The sequence below is a fragment of the Melospiza melodia genome, chromosome 1 (assembly GCF_035770615.1).
Source record: "Melospiza melodia melodia isolate bMelMel2 chromosome 1, bMelMel2.pri, whole genome shotgun sequence".
In the NCBI taxonomy this organism is placed as follows: Eukaryota; Metazoa; Chordata; class Aves; order Passeriformes; family Passerellidae; genus Melospiza; species Melospiza melodia.
This window is the reverse complement of record NC_086194.1, coordinates 129755795-129782149: the sequence shown is the minus strand read 5'-3', so window position 1 is coordinate 129782149 and position 26355 is coordinate 129755795. Positions and strand designations below refer to the sequence as shown.

Sequence of the window (26355 nt, the reverse complement as noted above, 5' to 3'; positions counted from 1 at the left end):
GAGCGGGCGGGGTGTTCCAGCGCCGGGCCCGGGACGGGCATTACCCAAAAGGCGGAAAAAAAAAAAAGGGCAGTAATTAAAGTCGCCGCTGCCGCGCGCGGTCCCACCCTCCCACCGGCCGGCTCCCGTGGCAGACGGGAGGGGACAGCAGAGCCGCGCTCCCGCCGAGCCGCGCCGCCACCTCCGCCGCCACTTCGCGCTCGCTCCCTCGCCCGCCGTGGCAGCACCGACGGCGGCGGCTCCCCCCTTCCCGCCCGGCCCCGCGCACCATGGCCCCCGCAGCCCCCCGCCTGGTCCTCGGCCTCCTGGTGAGTGAGGGAGGGAGCGAGCGGGATCGCTGGCACGAGTGGGATGAGTGGGTGGGCGCCGGCGCCCAGGGGAGCGCACCTGGCCGCGCCTTTCCCCCGCGCTGTTCCTGCTGCTCCGCGGGCGCGCAGCGCTCAGGGGAGGCATCCGAGCGGGGATCTCTGCCTGGCTCTTGGCTCCCAGTCGGGTTCCTGCTCGGCGGGGCCCTTGCGAGGGGCGCGGAGCAGCGCGGAGGCTGCGCGGCCGCGGGGCGCTCTCGGGGGCTTGGGCGCGGGCAGGAATCCAGCGGGATGCGCGGCTCGCCTTGGGACAGGCGGTCCGGTGGCTTTTGGAGCCTCCCGCGAGGTTACGCGACGGGCACACGCTCGGGTCGCTGATGCTGCTGCTGGATATTCATAGGAAAAAAAAATACCGCAGTTGATTTTATTTAAATCTCGCACTCTGCCTCTCCCCATCTGGTTCTCCTTTTTCCGTGGGAAGGATTGTTACGCAGTGTGGAGCGTGTTGAGCTGCCCTAAAAGAGTTGGTTGTGCATGAAACACTTTTCAGCGATTTTCTTTGCATTCAGTTTCTTGTATTTGTACATAATTATCAGCTCCAGAAAGGCCTTTGGCAGGCAGAGCAGGGTAGTTCTCTCTCACGTTTTTATTTTTTTCAATTTATAGTAGACGAGTAAAAGTGATTTTTCTATTGTTTCCTAGCCCCTTTCCTCCGTATTAGCATTGCATTCACAAAAAGAGGGCAGATGGTCGGTTGAGCCTGTGAAAGAAAAATACTTGGTGGTGTTGAAGCACTGAATTTATTATTTTAGTATTAATTATATATGCACATTTTAATGATAATGTTACTATTTCAGACACTGTGTGCCTGCCTTTGCCAAGATATTAAAGTAAAACTGAAAGAAATGCAAGCACCTTTGTTAATATATCTAATTAAAAAAAAGGAAAGAATTCTTCTGTCAAGCAGAAAAAGCCAAAGCACTCAAAGGAAAAAAATCCTGAGGTGTCTTCTTTGTGTAAAGTGAAAGGACATTGCAACTTTTTTTTTTACCTGATGTCTTGATGTCCATGAATAACTACCACTTACTTTTGTTTAACTCCTTAATAGTTTTTTGTGCTGACATCAGACTGGGCTTGGCATTACTATTTTAAAATTAGATGTCACATTGACTCTTAAAATATTTCAGAACAGTGTAAAAATACGTTGTGATTCCAATAACTTAAAAAAATTAGTGCAATGACTTTCAGGAGAGAGTTTTTTATTGTCTGTTAATAAGGAAAGCCTACTAATACATAAGCAGGGATGTTTAAATTATTTGTATATAAGCAATTTTTATAGCTGCATGATTATATATATAAGGAACTATATGAAGAGCTTTTATGATGCAGACACAACATTTTTTTTCTAAAGGGTCCTAATGTCTTTCAGAGTTTAAAGTATTTTTATTTAAATATTTTCTTAATAAGCATCAGAAGTAATTTTCAGGATTTCCATTAGCTATTTACTTGGTTATGCCTTTAATCCTAAAGGTATGTGCAAAATAAAAATGCTTTTCCTTTTTTGCTAGACTTTCATCCTGAAAGAGTAAATGCACATAAAAGGGTGGATAGATTTGTTTACATTTTTCTATGGCTTTGTTTGTCTCTGTGATTTTTGGATTACAATTTTAAACACAGAGATAGAAACTAGGCAAAACCACATACATGTAATCTGAGATCAGGATTCACTCTCTTGTGCTGAGGAAAATCTTTGTACCTCTATGTAATTCTTTTTAGAAAAAGGTCTGGTTATCTACTACTCATCTGAATTTTAGGAGGACCCTATTTTGTAACTGGTTATATGGGAGTGGAATGCTGTGATGCACGACGTTTTATTTATGTCATATCTAATTGCTGAAGCTATGTTTAATTAGTTTGTTGAGAATGCACTTTTAAGATGCAAAGTGATACATAAGTGCAAGTGTCGTCATGTGATTTAATGAGACACTTGTCCCTTTAATGTTCAGCATCGCCACAATTCTCATAAACTGAGTGTTGGTGCATTAAACCCTAATACTTAGAGACCTGGGATCTAAACTGGCCAGGAATGCTGATAGAGGGAGTGCGCAGCGAAGTTGTATTTTATCGAATCTCTACTGAAGTAGGACTGTAGGCAAAATCCTCTAGTCAAAGGGAAATCTTACTGTTAATGCCAGTGATTTTAGAAAAAAAAAACCCTAAACACGACCCTTGGACAAAAACAGGAGCCGTAGTCAGATCTTGTTTCCAGTTTGAAACTTTGTATACTGTGCTGCCCAGTACCTGAATTTTTAGGGAGGAGTTCTCTCAGTGCTGTTTCACTTGCTTGTCATAACAAACAAACAAACCAACCAAAGTCAGCATCAGTGTCTAGTTCAAAATACCATGTAATTATGCGGGGTTTTTTTCCTGATTTCTTCATTTGTTTTCTAGGTGCTGAGTTTGTGCTGTGAAGCTTGCAAGAAAGTAATTTTTCACGTTCCTTCTGAGCTAGAAGCTGACAAGTTAGTTGGCAGAGGTGAGAGAAACTATGAAATTCCCACCTTAACAACACAGCATTGCACCTTTGCTGGAGATGCTGTTAACAGTGGAGGAGACTTTATTTTTAATGGAATGAATGGATGACTGGAGAGCCAGCTAAACAGCTGGATCAGCTTTTTGTGGAGGATACGCCCTGTGTTTGTTACGGATTCGAACACCAGCTCCATGCATCCCTTCACCTTTTGCATAAAGAGCTATTGTCAGATTACAGGATTTAATTTAAAACTAAAATTCCAGAATTTAATATTTTCAAAATTTGGAGTCTAAGGCTTACTATTTAAATAAATGCTTGATATTCCAAACTGCACCCATAACCCATGGTCATATGAAGAAGAGAATAAGTCATTTGGACGAAGGAAATGATTTAAAAAAAGAAGACAAAACCTGCTTAACCAGGCAGCAAGAGGCTGCTACTGTGTGAAACACGGATGTGACTGCTCAGCAGTGCTGGGGCATTCAGAGCACACGAGGGGACGTGGTGCAGAGGTGTCCTGCATGCACATTCTCTTGGGAGAGTGCTCCTGTCTGACTGGACAGTCTGCCTCGCTTCAGGGCACCTTGCAGGTGACTGGGAGGAATAGAGGAGACCAGAAAACATCCCACTCCTATTTTTTTTTCAGACCAGTCTTTCAAAGGCAGCTTTGAAAGGTGTGGCATAGGAAGTGCTGAAGGATTCTGTGCTGCCTCAGACTGAATTTGAGATTCAGGGGTGCCCTTTGTGAGTCCTGTGACAACACAGAAGTGTGCTCCAAGTCTGCAGTCCTAACCCATATTTCTGTAGAAAGAACTAATAAAGGTGAATTGGTAGTTTATCACAATTGCTCAGAAAATCTAGCTTTATAGTGAAAATTCCTTGATCTTACATTTAAATTTTAAAACAAAGAAAGCTGCTACAGCTGTGTGAGTTTTCATAGACTTTAACATTTCTCTATGTAAATAAACTTCATTTATATAAAAATAGAACTTCATGTTATTGCAGTGCTTTGGAAGAACTTGCATAATAAGGAACTCAAATTTTTTTTCCCCCCAAAACTTTAAACAAAACCATTATAGCTCAAAAGACATTACTTAAGCATTTATGGAGAAACATTTTGAATTGATAAAAGGACCATACCTTGACAGTGAAATTAGTCATGATTTTCCTGCTTATCATTAGGGTGCTTTATATCTTATACTAGAGTTTTTAAAGAAAAATGCCCCACAAAACTGTAACTAATGGACCATAGAGCTGACTCATATAACCATCAGAAACAATATCTCCAGTCTGGTATTTTTGGAAATGCAGTGCTGTAATAGGCAGCAGTATAAGGCACATTTAAGTGAGGCAGTGATATTCTTTTCAATACTCTGTTTGCACTGTACAGATGAAAAAAAGGATAGGAGTCACTGCTGCAGTACCATAGAAAGTCTAGGAAATCTTCATTTGTGCATTTAAAGGACAGACTTAAGAGGAAGAAGAAATCACATAGCATTTTAAATTATGGTTCCCATCTGTTTTTGCAGTTTTGAAAACGGAATGAAAATTAGTTTATTGAAAATGTCATTTACATATACAGGATGTAATTCTGAGTCTTCATGAATTGTGCAATCAGCTTTCATACAGCAGTGTCCCACCCACTATGATACCATTGAAAGAGTATTGAAAAGTTTTGGTTTTGAGACCATGACACACCTCTTGTGCTCTGCAATGATCATTTGTATGGAGTTTGAGTCTCTGACCTTCATCCTTTTCAGCGTGCCAAATCATCCTCTTTTAGGGCTGATTTTGCTTTTTCTCCAGGTGTGGTACTAAACTACTTGCTGGTGAACTGAGTTTATTGAAGTCAAAAAATCTATTTTAGCCACAAGTGACAGCAAATACAATGAAAAATACCTGGGAAGTATGCTGAAATTGCCTGTATGGGATTCTATTACATGCATATTAAAAAATTGCTAATTGTTTGTTCTAGGGTTACTCTTTATCTCTTCCATCTGTCTGCCTCATAATTTAAAGGCCTTTGTCCTCCCAAGAGTATTAAATCACATAGTACCAGTCAGTGCTTTCCTCCTGAGGGCAAAACTTCCAAGATGTAACATCTCCATTGGGCATTTGCATTAATTAATCGTCTTCACCGATATTGTAGGGCATGGAGCACGAGGCAAATGCAATAGCTACTGCTCCAATAATGGGCATGTCTGCAAGGATTTTTGTATTTAAATGCACATAATTGCATCTCTGATGCTTCAATAATTTTACCAGTGTAATAGTGTTTTGTTGAAGGATATCCTTATAGCACCCATGTTGTTTAGGAAGCACTAATGAATACAAGAGTGGAAATTAATGAAAACATCAAATTTGAGTGCATAAGTGGGTTTTAAAATCAATATTGGTGTTGCTTAAATACTGAGTGACAAGCTGTTGAAGATTCTGTCTGTCAGTAAATATAATTTTTACTTGGGGTTTAGGGTTTGTTTTATGAGGGATATTGTTTTTTGCTGTTTGAGTTATTGTTTGAATATTTTTTACAGTTGATTTGAAAGAATGCCTTCAGTCTGCAGACTTTATCAGTTCCAGTGATGGGAACTTCAAGGTTCTAGAGGATGGTTCTGTGTATACAACATCTGCTCTTTCTTTGTCTGCTGAGAAAAAGACTTTCACCATAATACTTAAGGACATTCAAGAACAAGTTGAAAAGAAAATACATGTTGACTTGGTGGAAGAAGAAAAAAAGGTTAGGTTCTAATTTCAAGATATCTTACTTATTTGAAATACTTTTTCACAGAATACAGCTTTATACTAAGTATCTGTAGTTAAGTTTTAGAATTCAAATAATCAGGCAAAATACTGGTGTAGTGTGTATTTTTATTTAGCAATTTTTGATTACTGTGTTGCTTTAGTCAGCAGATTTCCTTTCTCAGATGGGAGATGCTAGCAAGTAGCATAATCAGGAATATCAAGAATCTTAAAAGCCATGTTTGAGGAATTAAAGCAGATCTTATTCATGCAAAGTATCACAAGAAACGAAAAAGCTTGGAATATTATCACAGATATAATCAGAAATGAAGACCTTGGAAAAACAAATTGTCAGTAGGAAGACTGGAATGGGGAGTAAAAGATGGAAATGCAGGATGGCAGTTAAGCAAAAATATATGCAGTTAAGAATATATGGATGTATTCTCATCTGTCTTTCTGTCTTCTTGGCCCAGACACCGAATACCAGGCATGCTAGGGATACAGTTCTGAAGAGAACCAAAAGAAGGTGGGGCCCTATTCCATCTGTCATGATAGAGAACTCACTGGGACCTTTCCCACTGCAAATACAGCAGGTACATTTTATATAAACCTTAATTTTATGACCCATGCTAGTTTTTATGTGACTTTTATGATAAATAAGATGAGCCGTCTTGTATTATCTACCAGTGACATTCCTGCTATTGTTCCTCTGTCTTGTTCTGTCCTGTTCATTGTATATCTCGTGATCTTGTACCTGAAATAACTTGTGATCTTAGTTGTCGGAGTGAAATGGCATTGTGCAAAAGTTGAAAAAAGAAAGGAGACATACTATCAAAGAGAGCTCTTTGGCCTGGAAATCAGTGTGTGTAATTAAAAGAAAAGCAGGAGCAAATAACCATCCACTAAACATTGCTTAGAAAAGGATTTTGTAAACACAGACTGGGGTAAATTTTGCCTGCTTGTCTACATCCTTTCTGGAGCTCAAGGTGTGCACCTTCAGCCTTGAAGACTGAGTATGGCCTGTGTTATTCAGAAAAGTAGTTAGTGGGAGAAAACAAGTAGGCGTGAAAGCGAAATGCAAGAATTAAAGTTATCATAGATCCATCTAGCCTTCACTAGATTACAGACTAGCTGGTAGCAGATGTGTAGAGACAAGTGTAATAACAGAGTCTGTGCAGAGCAATCCTTCTTCTACTAATCTTACCCTCCTAACTTCTGGCATTCAGTAAATAAGGAAAGTATTTTGGGAGAAGAGTGTTTATAAATAGATAAGTCTAATGTTGCCTCCTTGGTGCTTGTAATGAGATGCAGATGCTATCTGAATTGGCATATCTCTGAACTGTACTCTATGTGGTCTTTATTCCTTCTTGCCTTCCTTCACTTTTTCTTTAGGTGCAAACCACATTCTCAGTGAATGCACTAAAACTAAAGTCTCTTGAACAGGTCCAGAAATAAGCCATCTCTATCTGAATATGCCTTGTGTGTGAGATATTCTACAGATTGGATTTCAAATTTTTTTTCCCTTATAAAGTCATCTCTCTAATTTGATTATTCTAAATATTTATGAGTTGAATTAACTCCCCTTCTCATGGACACACATTATAAAGGAAGGCAGTCACATGTCAGGCTGTTCTCCTACTGTTCTGTGAACAGTAAATCAAGTTTGTTTTTTTCGTTTTAGGAGTTTTGTTTGTGCTAAATATGATCATGAAAAGGTGGAAATGTATTGACATCTGTTGATGTTTTTCCTTGGGCTTAAAAATATCTTCTTATAGGTCCAGTCAGACACAGCTCAGAACTACACTATTTATTATTCTGCAAGTGGACCAGGAATTGATCAAGATCCAAAGGGTTTGTTTTACATAGAAAGAGAAACTGGAAATATCTTTGCTACTCGTGCGGTAGACCGTGAACAGTATCCAAGTTTTCAGGTACAGGCCTATGTTGTGTAAATATAATTAAATATATATATATATATATATATATATATATATATATATATATATATATATATATATATAAAATTTTAAATCTCTCAGTTGGGTTGCAGGGGAAATGGTAGCAAACAAGATCTGAAATCACCTGTCTATTCTGAGTAATATCTTTATATCTTTGGTGTTGAAGAGATAAAATCAGCAGCAAATAAATAAATAAATAGCTGGCCATCTAGATCTTGAGAGTAGTTTTGCTTTTCACTGCTTAATCTCTAATTGCAGCATAAATATAGTGAGCTATTGGATTTGCATCACTTCTAGAAAGAAATTTTTAGAGAAGGTTGAAAAGATCTGCAGAAAACAGAAGTAATGGTAAAGTCTAGATGACTATGGTTTTCTGAGTCTCTCAAGTTGTTCAGATCTGTTAACAAGGTACACTGCTCTCTCTACTGGCTGAGAAGTGTAAGAAGTCAACCAGTAGAAACAGTTTCTAAAACGTAATTGTCAGTACCTATTGCTGCATTTTATTAGGTTATGTTATAATGGGGCAAATAGTTTTGCTCTCGTTCTTGTTTTGTTCTAAATAACAATATATGCATCTACATTTTGAGAGCTGAGGTGCTTTGTGAACACCTGAAAAAAAAGTGTTCAGGAAACTTGAAAAAAATGATAGAGTTGGAGGAGGGATCAGGGAGAAAGTGATTAAAGTACTTAGAGTGTGTGAGGAATGGAAGGGGGAAAGATTGGAAAGCATTCAGAGGTTGTGTTCTGCTTTCACTCCTAAGATAGCATAACATCCCGGTCCATGTGCCTGAAGAGCCTGGTCTTGAGAAGGATGTCATTTGCATGCTGTATTTAATTCTGTTTTATGGACTCCTCCATTGAACTAAAAGTTCTGCATGTTGCTTAAGCACTGAATTTTTCTTCCAGATCATCTGCTTTGCAACTACTCCAGATGGTTATTCACCAGAAGTACCACTTGTGCATACAATCAGGATAGAGGACGACAATGATAATGCTCCATATTTTACACAAGACCTTTTTGAATTTTGTGTCCCTGAAAATTCCAGACCTGGTAAGAATTGTTTTAAGTCTCTGAACATACTTACCACTACTCAGCTTTGTTACACACCAGTATGACTAGTTGTGATCCTGCCTTTTAAGACATTTCAGTGAGGTTCCCTGGGGAGTATTATATTACAGCAAAGACTGAATTTGCAAAGAGCAGCAGTAAATGTTCAAGTAGCTCTCTTCACATGTTTAAAACAGAAATACCTTTTCAAATATTTTTTTTTACTATTTGCAGATTTCTCTGGAACTAAAAATTGCTGTATTGTGTTCACAGGTGTTGTTGTTGGGAAAGTGATAGCAGAGGACAGAGATGAGCCTTATACTCTGCACACCACGCTGAAATACCGCATTGTGTCACAAACCCCACCGATTACCCCCGCGTTCTCTTTACATGGGGACACCGGTGTCATCTCTGTGTTGCTGCCACAGCTGGACAGAGAGGTGATCTTTCCTGAAGCATTCTCAGCTGTCATTTAGTGCACACAGATAGCTTAACACTGCTCTGCTCTGCCCTTGTGAGACCCCACCTGCAGGGCTGCACCCAGCGCTGGGCTCCTCAGTGCAGAAAGGACATGGTTCTATTAGTGCAGGTCCAGAGGAGGGATGTGAAGAAGTTCAAATCCAAAAGGTGGAGCACCTCTTCTATGAAGAGAGGCTGAGAGAGTTGGAGTTGTTCAGCCTAGAGAAGAGAAGACTCATTACAGCCTTTTAGTTGTTAAATGGGACTTATAAAAAAAGGAAAGTGACTTTTTTTTTTAACATAGGCAGATAGTGATAGGGCAATGGGAAGTGGTTTTAAACCAAAAGAGGAGATATTTAGGTTAGATGTTGAGAAGAAATTTTTTACTCAGAGGTAGTGAGACACTGGAGCAGGTTGCCCAGAGAGGTTGTGGATGCCCCAATCCTGGAAATGTTCAGGGCCAGGTTGTACCATGCCCTGAGCAAACTGATTTAGGGGGTGGAAGTTCATGGGGGTGAAATCCTGTGGTGTGGGCAGTTTGGAACTAGATGATTTTTAGAATCCCTTCCAATCCAATCTTTTCGATGACTCTATGAAATGTTGGCATGTGGATCAACAGACAGCTTCTTTTTCATTTTTTTGTTAATGTGTCTAAGGCTTCTTCTGAAGCTTTTCAGAACCCTGTAATTAGTCCAGAGAGTTTCTGCATAGATTACCATATTATAGCTAACCTTGGCAGAGAAGTTGTTACTGCTCAGCTGTTCAACCTATGGATTTTTCACTTTTTTAGTGAACACTTTCTGTGTTCAGGAATCCCATGACCCGCTGTTTCCTCCTGTTTAAGCTCAATTTGTGGTGCTTCTTGCTTCTTCACAGAGAAGATGAACTGGTTTCTCTGGAAGTAGTCAGTCATCCTATACTAACCAGAAATATCTCCAATAGTTGAAACCTAAACAGTAACATACCATTTCTTAAAATAATGTTCCACCCATTTATTTTTATCAGCTAGCTTTCAAACAAATAGGATACAGGATTTCTTTTTTTTTTTTTTTTGATAGAATGTCATGTGAGATAGTTTGCACTAGGAAAAAAATGACATGTGCATGTAATTCAAAATAATAATTCTAGCATAGGACAGTCATTTTAGGAGACATTGCAGCAGGCACAACTTTTCTGAAGATAAAAGGAGCTATATTATGGCATACTTGTGTTGTTTCATGGCTGAAAATCCATGTAAAACATCATGTTGCAAAACTTTGCGCTTGCAGTTAGAGCGCTTAGCTTTATTAGCAGGAGAAAATTGCAGTGATTGTGAGCATCACTGTGACTGCTGAGGAAGCTGTCAGGGTGACTACTTGAAGGAAGGAGGGATTGAAAAGCTAGTCCACTGCCTATCTTTTAAGATAAACTTATGAAGTAGAACAGGAGATTTCATTTCTGCACCAGAGAAACCAGTGCTACTTCCAGGCATTCAGAACTAGAGTTATTGTCTTGATTTACAAACTTTCTCTTTTTGTGCCTAATCCATCTGTACTGTTGCGTGTTCTCTCCCCTCTGCCCACACCTTTTTTCCACTTGGTCCCCCTTTCCTTGGTTGCTCAAATTAAAAAAGAAAGCTTTCTGCTGTTCTGGTTCAAGTTAGGGATTTAGGTGGGCTGCTTCCTATTGGGGATCCCCTTGGAACTGATAAGGATGGTGACTCCTTCAGTGCCAGACCCTGCCAAATGACAGGCATTGCCTTAACCTGTGTTGCCCAGACAGAGGCTGATTGCAGCACAGTTTTCTTCATCCCCAGTGAAATAAGAGACATGCATTGAAATACTTCACCTATTGACAACCTGAGGGAATACTCTGTTGCTCCAAAGGGGAGGCAAATAGCAGATGACAGTATGTCATCTGTATCTTCCAAAACTTCAGGTTCTGGAAAATAACACTGACATTGTGAGAAGCTTTATTTGATACAGGATATAGCATGCACGTTACTATCAAATGCTGGCTGAACTCAGTACTGCTTAGCCACTGAAAATTATTTTGCTCCTTTTCATTTTGAGCAATAGGGCAAAAAACCCCAAAGCCAATTGTCTCATTTTGTTGGAAAACACTGAATTTAGAGCAGAGTTATGGAACAGGAATGAAATATTTAGTTCTACTCCTGTGTAACTATGTGTTACTATGCAGTTATAAAAAGCGAGTATGAAAAACATCTTTATGCTTTTATTCTTCTTTTTAGCTTGTGCCCAGTTACACTTTGTTAGTTGAAGTGAGAGATATGGCAGGTCAGCCTTTTGGTTTGTGCACTACAGGAACAGTTGTCGTCAAAATTGAGGATACGAATGACAATGCACCAACCTTTAAACAGTTACAAGTAAGTCTGCATAAGTAAAATGTTTGTATAAAGCTTTAAAAAATGTATTTTCATCTCCTTTCTAATTTCCTGATGGACAGTCCCTCAAATATGAAGTCTAATGCTCTGAGACAGTTAATGTCAATATAAATGTCTTTGCTTATTCCAGCCATAAGTATGATTCAGGGCAAAAAGTATGTATCAACAACTGTGTATACATCTCAAATGCCACAGGAGATTTTGTAATATGAAATATATGAAAAAAGAATTCATTATTCATAAGGAATACATGTAATTTACCCTTTCTGGTCACTACTGTACAATGTCATCAGTAATATAATTGAGAATACTCTTATCTGCTCTTCTTCAACTTGTAGAGAATAACACAAAAAAACAAAAATCCTTTTATCTTTTGCCATCAAAGCAGAGATGTATTTAATCCATTTTGGATTTTTGCAAGTTATTGTTCGTTTATTTATATATTTTTTAACATTTACCCCAATGCCGTTTCTAATTCTCAGCTTGATCATGTTGAATGCAAATTACAATCTATGGCTGATGTAACTGAGGGAAACTGCTAATTTACCTTTCCTGTAAGGAGAATTCCAGAATTAATTGTGTCAGTGATAGTTTGAGTGTATGAAGAAGCTGAGATTTCAGTTGTGCTGTCAGGAAAGGTTTCTTGTTTGACTCAGGGTATAAGGGAGGAAAGGGGAAAATACGCTAATGAACGAAAACAAAATAAATAATTACATCAACCTGGTAAATTAACTCCTTAGGTTGAAGTAGTCTTATTTAAATATGATGTTCTTCAGTCTTGCCTTGTGGAACACTATTCTCTGATTTAAATTAATTTTTTTTTTGGGTACTCCAAGTATGAAACACGAGTGGAAGAAAACAGAGTGAATGTAGAAGTACTGAGAATCTCTGTTGTTGATCTTGATGAACCGGGTTCACCTGGCTCAGGAGCAGTATATGAAATTATAAGAGGAAATGATGATCAGGCGTTTGAAATTACAACAGACAAAAACACAAATGAAGGAATACTGTGTGTTACTAAGGTAAGTAAAAATTGAATGGCTAGGGGAAAATTTATGGATTTTCAAGTTTTGGTTTTAAAACATAACACATAAAGTTCACCTTCCAGACTGCTCCTCAATTTCAGTGTTCAGAATCCAAAAAATTTGTTTTTTCAGTTCAGAAGAGCTTGTTGCTTTGGCCTGGTTCTACAGTTGCAGTTGTTTAGACTTAGGGGTGTAACTGAGAAATGATTCATGGTTTTTAACCGAAATGAGAGAGTGGCAAAGCAGGGAAAGTTTGAGCACCTTCTTCAGTCTTGTTCTCTCTGGGAGTTAAGTAGACTTCCTCGTTCAGAATAAAGCCCTCCAGGTTTTATTTTGCAGTGCACTGACTTCAGGTTTGCTTTTCTGGCATGTGAGGAAGTCCATATGCATAAAAGAATTTGTGTCAGTTTAATTATTTGTTATAAGTGTTTTACAGATGTGAGGTAAAAGGCCCATTGCATCTGTCCTTCAGCAGATCCCTTTGCCTCTTTTTCATTATCATTTATAACTGCGATAAGCAATAACTTTTAAGGAGCAGAAAAGATTAGTATTAAAACTTGAACATGTAAATTGTAGAGGTAGAGATGCTAGTCATTTTTTAAATTAATATTATTTATTATGGGTTTTTTGTTCCTAGTAATGATTAGAACTTTTTCTAAAGCTCTGTCCCTGGTATATGAACATAGTTGAAATTTCTTACATTTATTGTAATGCTGTAGTAGACTAGAGAATATTATGACTTTAGGATAATATTAGCTCTATTAAAGGCATAAAATGACTTTGGAGAACATGTCTGAAGAATAAATGGTTACTACTTACTGTCAACTCCATAAACTCTCAGGTGCATTTGTAGCTTTAGAGAGAAGTGTGATTGACCTTTGGTGAAAAGGAAATATGTGTAAGCTAAAATAATGACTAACTAAATTAGAAGAAGAAAATCCCCCACTACATTTAATTGCTTTTTGTTCTTTTAGTAACTAATTTTCAGAATATTTATCCAAAATTTTGCAGTGATATTTCTTGCTTGGGTATATTTTAGGCCTTTTTCTTTGACTAACTTAAAACTTTACATTAAAAAAAAAATCATGTCCTTTTACTCTGTCTCAGTGGCTTATTTGAGGACAGTTGACTTCTTTTGTAAATGTGATACAGTTTCAGCTGTAATAATTGCATGGTGAAAAGAATGTTAGGTTTTGTATTAGTTTGAAGGGAAAAAATACCACCTCACCTTTGTTACAGGGACTGGACTATGAAGCTGCCAAGCAAAGGATCCTGGTGATTGGAGTCAACAATGAGGCACCCTACCTGCTGGCTCCCCATTCCCAACAGCTTTCCCAGAGCACTTGCTCTGTTACTGTGCATGTCCTGGATGTGGACGAGGGACCGGTGTTTAAACCCTGTCTGTTGCGCTTAGACGTTAAAGAGTGCGAAGATATTGGGACAGCTATTGGGAGATATGTAGCAGAAGATCCAGAAACTGGAAATAGTGAGGGCATAAGGTATGAAACTATGTTATTTACTAGGTTTTTTTTTTAATACAGCATGGGTGGGATACAGGAAGGGGGAAATAGTTGTTGAGGTTGTATGTATGTGTGTGCACCTGCACACCTATCAGTGTATATGAATACATGTATCTAAATATGTTTGTGTATATGCACACATGTGCTATGTTTGGGATCTTTAACAAGACAAATTATTCTTCACAGATACCGGATACCACCTGGCCAGTGTAATTGGGTCAACATAGATGACAAATCAGGTGAAATCAGAACTGTTAGGGTCTTGGACCGAGACATAGGAGAAATGAGACGAGGTCAATGCAATATCACAGTCCTTGCAATAGACAGAAGTGAGTACTAAATGTTGTTGGAGTCTCTGTGGTGTGTAACAGATGTTTATGTGCAAATGTAGTGTGGGCACAACTGTAGTGGTTCAGACCAGTGGCACACCTGGTCCATTGTCTTGTCTTTGTGATAACTCTGTCAAATGCTTACAGAATATTATTTAACAGGGAGAGCCTTTATAAATCAGGCATGATCGCAATGTTTTGAGAAGTTATCTGCTCCATTTAAAAGGCTTTAGTAATTTTAAATTGAGATATTTTTCTCTGGAGTATATTTCTTCTATTTCTTGACAATTCTTTTTTAAGTAATAGCTCCTGGCAGTTGTGAGCTAGACAACAGAGAAAGTAGAGAGGACTTTTTGAAAAGAAGTCATTGAACTTGCAGCAAACAATTCTAACTCTGTCAAAGTTTGCATTTTAAAGTCAAATGTAAATAATACAAATTTAATTTGTTTAAAATTCTATTGTCTATGTAGTAAGCATGATAGGCATCTACAATCAGCTATTTCTAGAAAAAGGATTAAAAAGTAGACTTGATGTAATTTCACTGGGATGTATATGAAAAGCATTGACTATTTGTGTATTGGAAAAACTGTAATAGGAAGGAAGACTTCATTTATTTCTTGCGGGTTGACTTTGGTGACGTGGTATGTGCCACTGATGAATGCATGGTAAATTAAAGGGTAGAGGACAGAAATAAGTGCTCTGTTCCCATAGTGTTTTTGGTCCCACAAAAGAGAGGTGAAGGTAGGGAAAGTGTAGTTAATTTTCTCCTTCTGGAAGTTAGAAGGCTGGAAATCTTCGCTTTCTGCTTTTTTTCTCTGCTTGTCATAGTATCCTTTACCCCTAGTTTATGAGCTCTTCCTCCTCTTACCCCTCCTACCTGTTAGAGTAGTATATGTTTCCACACAGGCACACACACTCAGCAAAATACAGTCTGCACGTGCAGAATATGGAGATGTGGAGCTGCTGATGCATCTGCAACCAGCCAAGCAAAGAGAAGCAGCCAAGAAGGACCTGTGAGAACTCCCCCTCTCTCTCTGGCTAAATCAGCAGTTACTTTCTAGCTTGCTTCTAAACATGAATATTACAGTTGATGATATTTAATTGTGAAGGTTCAGACCAGAAACTAGTGCATCAATGTTAGAAGTAAGCGCTAAAACCCAGTTATTTTTATCTCATAGATGGTAAAACAGGCACTGGAACAATTCAGGTTTGCATCGTGCCTGGCAACAAGAATTTCCCCCGAATCACTCAAACTGACTACATCATGTGCAGAGACAGAACCCCGATTTCCCTCACGGCGCAGGACGGCGATGAGGCTCCGTACAGCGCACCCTTCGAGTACCGCATAAACGACCGCAGGCTGGCTTCCATGTGGAAGCTGACTCCGCACAACGGTATGTGGAAACTTCCTCCTCCTCCTCACTCAGCTGCAGGCTGCCAGAGGAGGCTTTGCTGTATCTCACTTGGGTGTTCTGAAAGAATAGATTGGATGAATCTCTGCTTGGAATTGGTGTAGTCAGTGGAGGTACTTTGGGGCTCGGTGATGATCTCTAGTGGTTCCTCTAGTTCTCATCCAGTGATGACACTGTTGGCATCCCAAAGGCAAGGAGAAAGATCTGTCTCTTAAACCATAAAGAAGAAGAATCTGTCCCAAGCATCCTTGGGTCAGAAATCAGCTGCTGTCTGAAATTATGATGCAAGAAGATCAGGAGAAGGAACAAAACCTGATGTAATGCATTGCATTAACACCTGAAAAATGAACTATAGATTCATAATTCATAAAGAATTGAAGAATGAAATGGCTAGTATTCCAAAGAGAAATAGAACTTTTCTTAGTCTGTTATTATGGTGGAGGACTGGGAAACTGAAACTTAACCTAAAATTGATTATAGGCTGACAAAAAAAAAAAAAAGTTCTGGAAGTTTTATGTTACTACTACTGTTACCCAGCACACTTTTTGTAAAGCTGACCTGAGCAGTAGATAAACAATTTATTAGCAAAGGAATCACTGTTTCCTGAAACTTGATATAAAAAGTTAAAGCTGATCATGGTTTCCTGGTGGTTGCCGGACGAGGGCAACAAGAGCAGCACATACATTTGCTACTATGGTGACACGAATTAGTTGCAAAGAATATGATTCTGTAACATTCCATCTCACTAAGAAAGGCAAAAGACAGAAAAGTCTGAATGCAAAGACATCTAATAGTTTCAAGTTTTATATCAGGTAAATTGAAAATCACATTTTGGATGATACATGTTTCATATAGCTCATCATAAAACAACCATTATGTACATCAGTGTCAGTCTTTTACATTTTTTTACAAATTACTTCTTTTGGTCCTCAAAGAATATGGTCATTAATCATTGCCTCTGAACAGGGCAGCAGATTAAATGGATTTTTTTCCCCCACTGGAAATAGTCATTCACCCTGAATACAGCAATATAACTAAAGAGTAAGAGAGATATAAAATAAGTTCATAATTAATTATTCCAATCACATTACCAAAAGCCTTTTTAATACCTGTTAATTTAGTTGATGATCTTTACTAGTAAGCCGAAGTAGTGTCATTTCCTATAATGAACTAAATCAACTTCAGAGTTTCAAATCATATGTTTTCAGAGGGCTGTGTAAGGTATGCTTTGTCAGTTCTAATATTTAAAAGGTGCTGAAAGTATAAACCCATTCAAGATCTAGTTTTGTATCAACACATTTAATCTAACTTGAAACTAATTACTGTGGATCTGGTAGCAGTATAGCTGTAACAGAAGGAAAAATGGTAATTATGGTCACATTTGTAACAACTGAGTTCCAAGCATCGTTGACCCTAGATTTGGTTTTGTCTTTTTGTTTACAGATAATTCTTGGTATCTTTCACCAAAGGGTGATATTCCATATGGAATTTATGAAATTCCTGTAAGTGTGATTGATAATGGAGGAAAGATAGGAGAGAACATAGTGAGAGTTAATCTCTGTGACTGTGTTACTCCAACTGAATGCGATGGCAGAACTCGTCAGCTTGCTGGTGGAAATGTTACCCTTGGTCTCTGGGCCATCCTTGCAATGATCTTAGGATCATTGTTATTGCTGCGTAAGTACATTTTTTTTTAAACACAAAGTACAAGTCACTTAATTATAAAATTAGCTGAGAGAACTGCATTCAAACTCGATTCATTTTTTATTTTGGCTGTTGTATAGCTATCATCACTGACTTAATGTACCTGCTCTGTTCATATCAGTATCACAGGCTTCCTGCTCTCAGCTTGTATTGTAGTTACTGTGTGTGGATTTCTGTTTATTTGTTTAAGTATATTTTGTGTGACAGATTCTGTATGTTTAGGTAAGTGAGGCCAAAAACACCTGCATTTAGCACTTGAACCAAAAGACTTCAAAAAAGTTTATGAGTTCTAGAAACATTTCTGTTTCTAGGAGTGCCGAATCAATTTCCCAGAGTATTTTGTGATTTCTCTTGTGCTGTGGATTAAAACATGGGTTATCTGAGACACTGGATTTCACAAAGGATTTTACAAGACCCCATATAATCATGGAACAATTGAATATACTGAGTTGAAAAGGACCCATCAGGATCAGTGCATCCAAATCCTGGCCTTGCACATGGCACCAATAATCACACCATGTGCCTGAGAACATTGTCCAAACACTTCCTGAATTCTGCCAGGCTTGGTGCTCTGACCACTTCCCTCCAGAGCCATGGACCAGGACCCCCAGGTCCCTTTCTGCAGATTTGTTCTCCAGCATCTCTTTCCCCAGTTTACAAACACATCCAGGGTTGCCTCATCTGAGGTGCAGAAACATTAAAGGACAGGGTGAATAGTTCACAACAGACCAAAACCTTGAATATTTGTTGTGCTGCTGGAGCTATCCAAAACAGATTCTGAGAAGAGTAATATTGCTGTTAAGCAGTGCGACAATGATGGTGATACAGAAAAGCAAAAGGAAGTTTATTTTTTTTTTTTTTTACCACAATCAGTCATGTTATTCTGACTAGTAACATCTTTAAAAACTACAGAGGACATGCAGTATCTAGTATTTCAGAATCTGGGTTTTTGGGTTTTTTTCCTTCTTTCTTATCCATTTTTTCTGGTCATAGGAAAACTGTCTTGCTCCAGTTGAATCTCAGCTAGCTGTTCATACTTCAGTAGCTAGAACACTGGGACACGGACATGTTTTGAAGGCTAGCTAGATCAATGTTTTATCTCAATGGGGCAGGTACCCAAATTTGGAATATATCCTGAAGATGAATTTTCAGATGTGGGAACCTGCAGTAGAGGAACTGTGTGAAATGTCACCTACCTCTTTTTCACTGCCTCTTGACTGCATCCCTTACAAATAGATCCTTTATTTTACTGTGGATAGGTTTTACCCTGTGCATCCTCTGCTCAGTGCTGTCATGGATGTCTTCTTCCCATGTGTCAGCATCAGGAGGCAACCTGCTGGAATCATTGATGCAGATCTCTCTGACAGCTGATGCTAGAGAAGCTAAATTAGCTTGAAAGTGGCTCTTAGCCAATTTTCACAGAAGTTTATATGTTCAGAGATCAAATTTCTCAGTGGGCAGTTAGGCAGAACTCTCCCTCATGGGCTTCTTTATTTTTAAGCTAGCAATTTGAAAAGTGCAGAAAACAGAATGGTTCTCTGAATGAAAGGTTTAGTCATTTGTTTAGGAAAGGTATTTATTAATCATGATTCTGTTATTCAAAGTCATTTTTGGGCGAGTTTCTGACAACAAAAAGTAGTATTATTAAGAGGAATATAATGAATACAAGGGATTAAATAAGATTGTTCTATAGCATAATCCTGGAAGTCCTCCAGGATTCTGCTGACCTTTCCTATGAAGCAGAAATTTCTGGTATTAGGACATTTAGCTTGCCCATTAGTGCCTTATGATATAATTTGACATTTGCATATTCAGACATGAAAAATAATCTCCTGTACAACCTAATTTTAGGCATAAGACACGATTTTTCACCTGGGTTTGGACTAAATTTTTCATTACTGTGAAATTGAGTAAGTCACAATGCTTTCATAAAGGATGCTTGCATTTCTTTTATATAACCAGATGTGTTTTAGAAGAATGAAATAATTCAACAATGCAATGATTACTTCCTATACTGTTTGGAAAAAAAAAGTGAATATATAAAGCTTTAAGTATGGGCATTTTTGGAAATGAATTTCTTTTTAAACCATTCTTGATGCTTAGGCCCTTAAAATTTGTTATCCAACATAAGTAGATACCACTGTGAGATAAAATTCATAGTATTATTTCCTTTTCCATAGTAATCCTGATCACAATTTGTGGCTGCTGTGGCACTGGGGTAATGAACAGGCAGGTGACTGATGATTGTGCCAATCACAATTTAATCATTTCAAACACAGAAGCTCCAGGAGAAGAAGTGATGGTAAGTTGTCTGTTTCAACATAGAAACCTGCAATTGTGGTATCCATAGCATTGCAATTTCAGAACAGGACCACCTGCAAGTAAGTGTTTTGATAAAGGAAATAGGCAAACAATGAAGGGATCATTAGATGTACTTTGCTATTTAATAAGAATTTGAAAATTTTTACTTTAGGCAGAGGTGGTAGTACCACATACATTTAAACATACTTTGTAGTCGTTAGGCTGGCTACTTGTAATTCTTCTAGATTTTAATGATTTGATTGGCACCTTCAGGTGAACATTTTAATAACCTCGCAGTCATTTTTAACATTGACATTAGATTGAAATTTATTATTTTGCCTCTGTTGAAAATGTGTTAATGGAAAAACATTCTTTTTCCTTGGAGAAGGATTTTTATATTTAGCAGATAGCTGTGGAAATTGCAGGTGCAATTTCTGCCCTTCCCCTGAAAAATGACCTCAGGTGTAGTTGATTTCATGAACAGGTGTTCATGAAAATTTTCTTGCTTTTTGCATCTAAGCTTCTTTCAGTCTACCATGAGCATAGTTCAGTCCAGGACTGCATTCATGAATAACTTAGTTCTTTAGACTACCTCTTTTCTGTCATCCTCCACCCCCTGACATTGTCTTCCCCAAGAAAAGGACATGAGTTGAAAAATAATATTTCATGTTGAAAAGCAAGAAACCAAAAACTCGTGGGGGCAAGAGTCAAATTTCTTGTTGCCTATGAAGAATAATGTAATGCCATTATAATCTCAAAATACGGATTGTACATATTTCACTGGGATAAAACTTCCATTCTTTGATATCATATCGTCATATCATATTTAAATGCAGATATCCTCTCTTCTCTCATCATAGCATCCTTTCCAGGATTTACTGATCTTTAGACATTAAGGATAGCACTTGGTTCAAAATATCACAGTGCCAAGAAAGAGACTTCTCAAATTTCAGTTGTGAAAGTTTCTGATTGCTGTTTCTTCTTTTTGAATTAAGAAGGAAAAGGAAATGAGGAGAAAAAAGATGTCCTCACTACTGCTTTTTTCTTTTTTTTTTTTTTTTTTTTTTGTTTTGTTTTGTTTTGTTTTGTTTTTTTTTTGTTTAGGATCACAATATAATTCCTCTACAAAGTACATGCGATCAAGGAGGGTATGGAGTAAAAACAGGGGAGCAGCAAACATTTGAAATGGTAAAAGGAAGAGGGCATACCTTGGAATCAGTCAAGGGAGGTGGACATCAGACTCTGGGATCAGTTAAAGAAGGAGGAGGACAGACTATGATGGATACTTGTAGATACTCCTACTCAGAGTGGCATAATTTCACACATCCTCGTTTAGGCGAAGTAAGTATTCTGAAACTTATTTTCTTTGAAGTGTAGTGGTTATGGTCAATATATACAGGCTTTTGAAGGAAGACATGTAAATGTGCTAGAAAGGTGGCTTTCTGGTTTTGGTTTAATTTCATTTCATTTTTCCTCTCTGTGCTCCTCTGCATCCCCTTTGGAATATTGCTCTTTCAAGGAGTAATCCTTGACATATTTCAGGCGTAAGTGTAAATTACTTTCTTCTCTTGGCTTAAGCTATAGGCAGTGTGCTGTTTTTCATTTTGAATAATTACTGAAGCTTTTGTGAGTTTTTCTGAGGATGTCTGTTTGCTTTTAGTCTAACTGCTTACTTCATGCTAATTTAAACCTCATACTTTAATTAGCAATGGAGCAGGAATGAATGTACAGCATTAAAAATGTAGTCCATTTCTTGGAGATCAAAAAACTCTCACTACTTGTCTAACTAGTTATGTATAAATCAGTCTTTTAATTTTCAGTGAATTTTAGTTGCTTGACAGGTTATTTAAACAGGTTCTTCCTCTTTTATTGTTACATATGTAATTAGTAGAAATTATTTCTTTATTAAATACTTATATTTTGTAGTCATAATGATATAGACCAATCATGTGCATTTTTTGTATGTAGGAATCCATTAGAGGACACACTGTGATTAAAAATAATTGAATGAAAGGTAAATCAAAAAGAAATTTTTTTTTTGCAATATGTTCATGATAACAATTTAAGAAAATGATAAGATCTGTTCTGTTCCTATCCAGAAGGTGCACCTATGCAGACAGGATGAAGAACAGAAGCATTCTGAAGATTATCTCCTTTCATATAACTATGAAGGAAAAGGATCTTTGGCTGGCTCTGTAGGCTGCTGCAGTGATCAGCATGAAGAAGAGGCACTTGACTTCTTAGATCAGTTGGAACCCAAGTTTAGGACATTAGCAGAAACATGCATAAAAAGATAAATGTGCCTTTCAGAGTGCTGAAAAAACCTGTAAATAAGTGGCTGTCATCCTTTGTGATATTAGGTAATTTGGAATTGAGAGGGCTAGAGGTTTATCAAAATTAAGATAGACTGGTAAGAGTGTAAATGACTCTTGCTTTAAATTTACATTTTCTTACACTGGACACATTCTGTCAGAACAAAGGGATTCAAAATATCTTTTCGTTAGGTTAATATAGTAATGCTAGTTTCTACTTAGATTACATTTTGCATTCTTTGTGATTGCTCACAATGCAAAACTTTGTGTTCCTTTAATTAATTTTCCAGCTTCAAAATTTTATTGTATTTGGCTTTGGAGAAGGAAAGCTTTATAACTCACTGTTTCTTTGTTTTCTTTTAATTTTGTAGAAATGAAGCAAATCATGTTGTTGGTGCATATCAAATACCTTGTAAACTTATATGAGCTGAGATACGAAATATTTTTTCATTTTGGACATAAAAATACTCATGAATATATTAGAAAACTTTACATTTTGATTGAAAATTAAATATATATATATATTGTATATATGTAAAATAATATTCAAAAGTATATTTTTCTCCTAATGGGTTACCACCCATCAAACTTGCTATCCTAAGGGATTTATGGCATCACCACATAGGATATCAGCATTGTATGCGAGGATGTATTTTTCTTTTAAGGAAATAAGAGATCAAAAAAAATAATCATGCAATAGAGGAAACTATCATACTTCAAATGAATGCAATATAGATCTCATGTTTACTTCACACAAGTTTGTACCTCAGTTTCTTGTGAGTTTTGACATAGTATCATTGCAGAAATTCTGACCATTGCCAAGAGTTTTGTCCAGTGTAGCTACCACTACCTTTTCTACTTGCCCTGCTGTGGACTTCATTAAACTGTTTCTTTTTGGAAGTAGAGCTTGACAGAAGATAGGCTCAAATGGATTGAGAGCAGTGTTAATAATGTGCTTTTGAGATACATTTTTATTGAGATGCAGAAATACAGTGGGAGAAACTGGTTTGTTTTGAGTGTAGTTTGGGGTAGTTGTAGAGGTCAGCGTTTACACACATCTCTGGCAGAAACCATCTGAATCCCATTTGTTACTGTACCAGATTAAGCATACATATACACTATATATATATATACACAAACACACAAAAGTCTGAAATACCTTTGGCAGACGACAGTAGAGTGACTTGAATGCTGCCATAAGCAGCAGGTGGTATTACACCTCTGCTTCCCAGGATTTAGGTGTTTGTTTAATATTTGCACTCCTAGTTAAGTAGTATGTCTTCTGCTTTCTGGGAATTCTCTTGTGCCTTAAAAGAACATCTCAGTGCCTATGAGAAACTTGTGCAATTACTTATTTCTGTAGCTATAAGTCTGCTTTTAGGATTTGCTCTGTAAACATACGCCTTAGAGATATTTTAAAAAATTTACTATAGCTAATGATCTGTAATAGGAATAATTGCTAACAACCAACAGTCATGCTGCTCTAAATTTCAGTCACTGCTGACTTCCAGTGGTTGCAGTTCATTCCATAAGAATTAAGGTCAATGAAAACCCGTAACAGTATAGAAACTTAGCAACATTATAAAACAGTACTTTTAAAACTTTATGTTTTACACTGTAAATGGGCTGCAGAGTATTTCAGGTAAGAACTAGCTGTGGTTAAGAACTTCATGGACCAATGTTAAATATATTTCCTGTATCATTTGAAAGTGGTAATGAATTCATCCTGAAGTAAATCCACTGCCAGTGGCAAGAATGACAGTCATCAGCAGCAAAATACTAGGTGAGAAGCAAGGTGTTACAAACTCGCTTCTTTTAAAAAATGTGTGCTAACACTTCTCTTCTGAACACTGCTCATCTTTATCACTAACATAAACAAAATTTACTGTACATGGACGGTCAGATCTGTGACTGATAGGAGTCAAAATTTCTCTGCTGATGCCAGTGGAGCTATGCTGACTTTATGTCAGGTGAAGATCTGTTCCCTAGTAATTTTCTTGCTGCTTTGTCTTGCATTTTATGTTTAGTTATTGGCTATACACTTTTAAAGGTAATAGTAATGTCTCCCTTTCCCTCTCTTAATGTTTGGTGGTGTTTTTGTTTGTTTGTATTTTAAATTATATAAAAAGTCCTGTGGTTCAGAAGGACCTAGGATAAATAATGATTGCACACTTTTGAAAATTACTTGGAGGGTGGTGTAGAGAAAACCCTGCAAGTATGGTTTCTTTCCTCATGAAATACAGTAGTAGTACTTTTCTAAAAGAATAGACCAAATTTGTATGAGCTTAAATTGAATTGGCTGTTTTAAACAGATGGTTGTCAACTTACCATCCTAGAGTTAAAATAATACATTACTTAAATCAAAATAATATTTTACTAGTCTAATTTACCTTAAAAATGTTTTATTTGGTTTTGGTTTTTTGGTTATTTTTTTTACCTTTCAGAAAACATAGATAATTATTTTTTCTCCATTTTAAACAAACTAGAAATCTGGAATCACTTCTACTCCTTCGCATCTTTTAAAAACTAAAATTCTGAGTTGAACCAGCTGGTTTTGTAAAACCAAGACTAGAAGTGAGATACTTTAAAAAAAGAACTGCAAAAATATTATTTTCATTATATCTTCTAATTATGTGAATGAAAACTTTGTATAAAGCATTAAAGTTTACAGATACCAAGTACCAGGTAACATTTGTGTAAATCTTACAAAAGGAATATTTCAAAATGTATAATTCACTTGTTGTTACTGTCTTGAATTGCCTTAAAAATTGTGAAGATTTCTTCCCTGCAACTAGGTTATCTGCAATCTACCTAGCTGTGTCAAAATTATCATATTTTTAGGTTTATTTTGTACAACAGTGAGTAATAAATTTTTTGCAAAATAAAAGGATGTTCTATAAAAACTATTCATTTTTTGTACATGGATCAGTTAATGAAGATAAGTATGCCTATTTCTGAAGGGGATTGAATTTTTAAATTTTAATGCAGTGCTTTTGTGCGACTATACTGCTGTAATGCAAGTAGTGGTTGTCCTTGCAGCATGAGCTGAGGGGGGATCTCACTGAAGTTTTTACTTGGCAAATTCAGGATATTAAGAGTACAAAAGCATTACTCTGTCATCTTACTGATAATTTGTAAAAAATACACAGTGCCTGCTTTGCAAACCTCATAAAAACCATTTGAAAACCAGTAGCAGCAGATAACCCAATGTTAATTTGTTTGGCATGTAAAGCTGCAAAATATCAGTATAGTGGGGGTTATGTTATTATGGTCAACAGACAAGTAGAATTGTAAGTAAATTTGGTTATCCAGCTTCAAGGAGAGGGAAATTCACAGAATGGCTGTCAATTAGATTAGATGGACCTCTGGAGGTCCTCTGGTCCAACCTCTTTGCTCAAGCATGGCCACTTAACAGCTGTTGTTCTGGACCATGTGGATTTTGAGCATCTCCAAGGATGGAGACTACAGCCTCTCTGGGAAACCTGTTCCAGTGCTCAGCCACCTTCAAAGTAAAAATGTTCTTCCTGGCCTTCAGATGGTCCTGCCTGTGTTCTGGGCACCCCTGAAAAGAGCCTGGCTCTGCCACCTATGCACCTTTGCTTCAGGTGCAGGTATAAATTAGTAAGATCAGCCCTGAACCTTCTCCAGGCTGAACAGTTCACATTCCTCAGCCTTTTCTCATCAGAGAGAGGCTCCAATCCCTTAATCATTTTTTGTGCCTTCTTTGGACTGTCTGCAGTATGCCCATGTCTCTTGTACTGAGGAGCCCAGAGCTAGACATGACAGTCCAGGGGTGGCCTCACCAGTGCTGACAAGAAGGGAAGGATCACTTTGACCAGGAGGCAACACTCCACATGCAGCTCAAAATGTCATTGGCCTCCTTTGTGGGGAAAACACATTGACTCATGGTATCCCCCCAGGAGCTCCAGGTCCTATGCTGCTGCTTATGCCATTCCAGCAGGTATCAGGGTGGTAAAAATGCCCCATGAGGACCAGAGTCTGTAGATGGGAGGCTGCTTCTGGCTGCCCATGGAAAGCCTCAAGTACTTGTCCTTCCTGGTCAGGGGATGCATAGCAGATACTCACTACCTTGTCACCCACATTGTCTACTCCTTAATCCTCTCTGATAAGTTCTCAGTGAGCAAAGAGCAAAATTGTCTAGAGAGCAGTCAGACTGACAGCTGAGTCTAGCTGTCCCTTAAAGCAGAGAGCCACCCACTGCTGTCACCCACTTGCTGTTTCCTCCTGGTGCCTCTGCATGGCTCATGGTCAGTGGGCACAGATGCTTCTCTTGAGAGCACACCTTGTTCCTCCTTAGCTTTGAGAG

General features: G+C 37.8%; 1 protein-coding gene across 2 annotated transcripts; it reads left to right on the top strand.

Moving 5' to 3' along the window:
* Positions 1-248: 248 nt before the first annotated feature.
* LOC134424278 (desmocollin-2-like) lies at positions 249-24934 on the top strand. Of its 2 annotated transcripts, XM_063167937.1 has the most exons (17): positions 249-308; positions 2757-2841; positions 5373-5575; positions 6051-6170; positions 7353-7508; positions 8442-8586; positions 8857-9023; positions 11273-11407; positions 12262-12447; positions 13690-13949; positions 14157-14299; positions 15478-15693; positions 17155-17388; positions 19596-19717; positions 20821-21057; positions 21685-21730; positions 21816-21953. In XM_063167937.1, the coding sequence occupies exons 1-16, from the start codon at positions 270-272 to the stop codon at positions 21721-21723; spliced, it is 2487 nt and encodes an 828-aa protein (XP_063024007.1). In that variant the 5' UTR covers positions 249-269; the 3' UTR covers positions 21724-21730; positions 21816-21953. The 2 variants fall into 2 exon arrangements, with proteins under 2 accessions (XP_063024007.1, XP_063023999.1); XM_063167929.1 differs by lacking the exon at positions 21685-21730 and having other exon boundaries at positions 21816-24934.
* The last annotated feature ends 1421 nt before the right edge of the window (positions 24935-26355 follow it).